We start from the raw sequence: 2,642 nt of genomic DNA, 5'->3' as shown, positions 1-2,642 counted from the left end.
GATGGTCAGTGTCAATGAGTGGGGGAAAAAAAGATTAAAACAAAACTGATATTTTAAATTTTAAAATTTAATTTATTAATTAAATAAATTAAATTAATAAATAATTCAATAAATAAAACCCCAAGGGATTTTCTGCACTTTGGAAACTGGAAATTGGAGGCTCAGTGCAGAATTGTCTGTACAGAACTGAAAAAATGGGATGAACTAAGGAAATAAACACTATCAACTTCAAAATTTATTTATTAATGGTGTAAAAACACATTGTTTCCACACCCCAAGGGATTTTCTGCACTTTGGGAACTGGAAATTCAAGGCTCAGTGCAGAATTGTCTGTACAGAACTGAAAAAAGGGATGAACTAAGGAAATAAACACTATCAACTTCAAAATTTGATTAATTAATGGTGTAAAAACACATTGTTTCCACACCCCAAGGGATTTTCTGTGCCCAATTTGGGAGTTTTGCTGTCCTGGGAGGCAAATCTGAGGATTTTTGTGTCTCTCCCATCCCCAGGCCTTGTCCACAGGAGCCACATGTCCTCCTGCCGTGTGGACAAACCCTCCGAGGTGGTCGATGTCGGGGACAAAGTCTGGGTGAAGCTCATTGGGAAGGAGGTGACCCCAATTCCAATCAATTATCCCGTGTGTTAATTAGCACCGGGGTCGTTAGTCCCGCTAATTCCGTGTTTTGCAGGTGAAGGATGAGAAGCTGAAGCTCTCCCTCTCCATGAAGGTTGTTCACCAAGGCACGGGGAAGGACCTGGATCCCAACAACGTTTCCCTTGAGTGGGTAAATCTGAGCACAGCAGGGCTGGGTGGGATTTTGGGATTTGGGACAGGAATTGTTCCCTGGGAGGGTGGGGAGGGGCTGGAATTGCCCCTGGATCCCTGGCAGTGCTCAAGGCCAGCTCTGCTCTTTGATTTTAGAAAGTTTTACATGGAGAGCAAACTTTAAAATCCTCGTGGTCAGGTGTGTTTGTAGGAAAATGAGGGGTTAAAGGTGAGAGGGGGAAAATGAGGGATTAAAGGTGAGAATGGGAAATTGAGGGATTAAAGGTGAGAATGAGAAAATGAGGGATTAAAGGTGAGAATGGGAAAATGAGGGATTAAAGGTGAGAAGGAGAAAATGAGGGATTAAAGGTGAGAAGGAGAAAATGAGGGATTAAAGGTGAGTGAGAGTGAGAAATGAGGGATTAAAGGTGAAAATGAGGGATTAAAGGTGGGTGAGAAGGAGAAATTGAGGGATTAAAGGTGAGAAGGAGAAAATGAGGGATTAAAGGAGAAAATGAGGGATTAAAGGTGAGAGTGAGAAATGAGGGATTAAAGGAGAAAATGAGGGATTAAAGGTGAGTGAGAAGGAGAAAATGAGGGATTAAAGGTGAGTGAGAAGGAGAAATTGAGGGATTAAAGGTGAAAAAGAGGGATTAAAGGTGAAAATGAAGGATTAAAGTAGAAAATGAGGGATTAAAGGTGAAAATGAGGGATTAAAGGTGGGTGAGAAAGAGAAATTGAGGGATTAAAGGTGAAAATGAGGGATTAAAGGTGGNTGTGACAGGATGGGACAGGTGGGCACAGCAGGGAAGGGACACAGGCTCCTACCTTGATGTCATTGTCGATGCCCCCAGAGATGATCTGGTCACTGGTGTCATTGAAGGTGACAGCCAGCACCTGGTAGGTGTTCTGGAATGTCTGGACTGCAGCTTTTTTCCTGATATCCCACAGCTGGAAAGAAATGTGGTGTTTTTAAGAGGTGGGCACAGATATTTAACAACAAAATCACAGGGAGCTGCAGAGATACTGGCAGAGGTTCAGACTGCTCTCCCAAAATCCCTTTGTGGATCTCAGGAGATCATTATAAAAACATCCAGTCTGGAAATCTTTATAAAAAACGTTAAATCTGCTGTGTTTGCAGCACAGGAATGAAGGCAGGGAAGAAGGGGCCAGCTCAGGTTTCAGGAGAGGGAAAAAGGAGCCAGCACAGGAGATTTTAGGACAGAGAAGAAGGGGCCAGCTCAGATTTCAGGAATAGTTTTCTCATTATTTGCTAATCCAGAGAAGCAGAAAAATCCCAGCTGAGCAGCTCAACCCTCTGAGAATTACAGAATAAAACAGCAGTGAAATTTGACGTCACATTTTTGACTCCGAACTCAGAGCGACAACAAAACAAATAAAAAACCCCAATTCAGCCCAGACAAATGTGAAGATCCCCAAAGCTTTTCCACCTTTTTTCTTCCTCCCAGGTTTTCCCCAGGCTGACCTTGACGGTGCCGTCGTCGCTGCCGGTGCAGACGAGCTGGGGTCCCCTCCTGGCCGGGTAGCAGGAGTTGACAAAGGACGTGTGGCCCTTGAGCCTCTTCACCCTCTCGCCCGTCTCGCTGTCCCACACGGCCACGGTTTTGTCGGTGGATGCTGAGAACAGCATGCTGCAGGGGACAGATGTTGTAGTTGATAGCCTGAAATGTGTCTTTTCCCATCTTTTAGTTGTGATTTCCCCCCAGCTTCTCTTTCCCCTAACTGTTTACCATGTCAGGTTCCCGTGGTTACTGAAGTTTCTCTCCTCAGCCCCACGGATGGAGTAAAGAGAGGACCCTGCTGGCATTTCCAGCTGCTGGAAGTTTCTTTAGCCCAGGAAAGCACGGCCTTG

At 44.8% G+C, this 2,642-nt stretch overlaps 1 protein-coding gene across 1 annotated transcript in view; it reads right to left on the bottom strand.

Moving 5' to 3' along the window:
* SNRNP40 (small nuclear ribonucleoprotein U5 subunit 40) overlaps window positions 1–2,442 on the bottom strand; it is a gene marked incomplete at its 3' end in the record, with an annotated part of 14,657 nt that extends 12,215 nt beyond the window's left edge. Inside the window, exons 1-2 of the mRNA XM_033519648.1 lie at window positions 2,256–2,442; window positions 1,598–1,720 (exon numbers count right to left, since the gene is read on the bottom strand). Of these exons, the coding sequence (XP_033375539.1) occupies window positions 1,598–1,720; window positions 2,256–2,420 (288 nt within the window). The remainder of the gene's footprint in view (window positions 1–1,597; window positions 1,721–2,255) is intronic.
* Window positions 2,443–2,642: the final 200 nt, after the last annotated feature.

Source organism: Parus major, chromosome 23 (genome assembly GCF_001522545.3).
Source record: "Parus major isolate Abel chromosome 23, Parus_major1.1, whole genome shotgun sequence".
NCBI classification, from domain to species: domain Eukaryota; kingdom Metazoa; phylum Chordata; class Aves; order Passeriformes; family Paridae; genus Parus; species Parus major.
The sequence above is the reverse complement of the archived record's forward strand: the minus strand, read 5'-3'. Positions and strand labels throughout refer to the sequence as shown.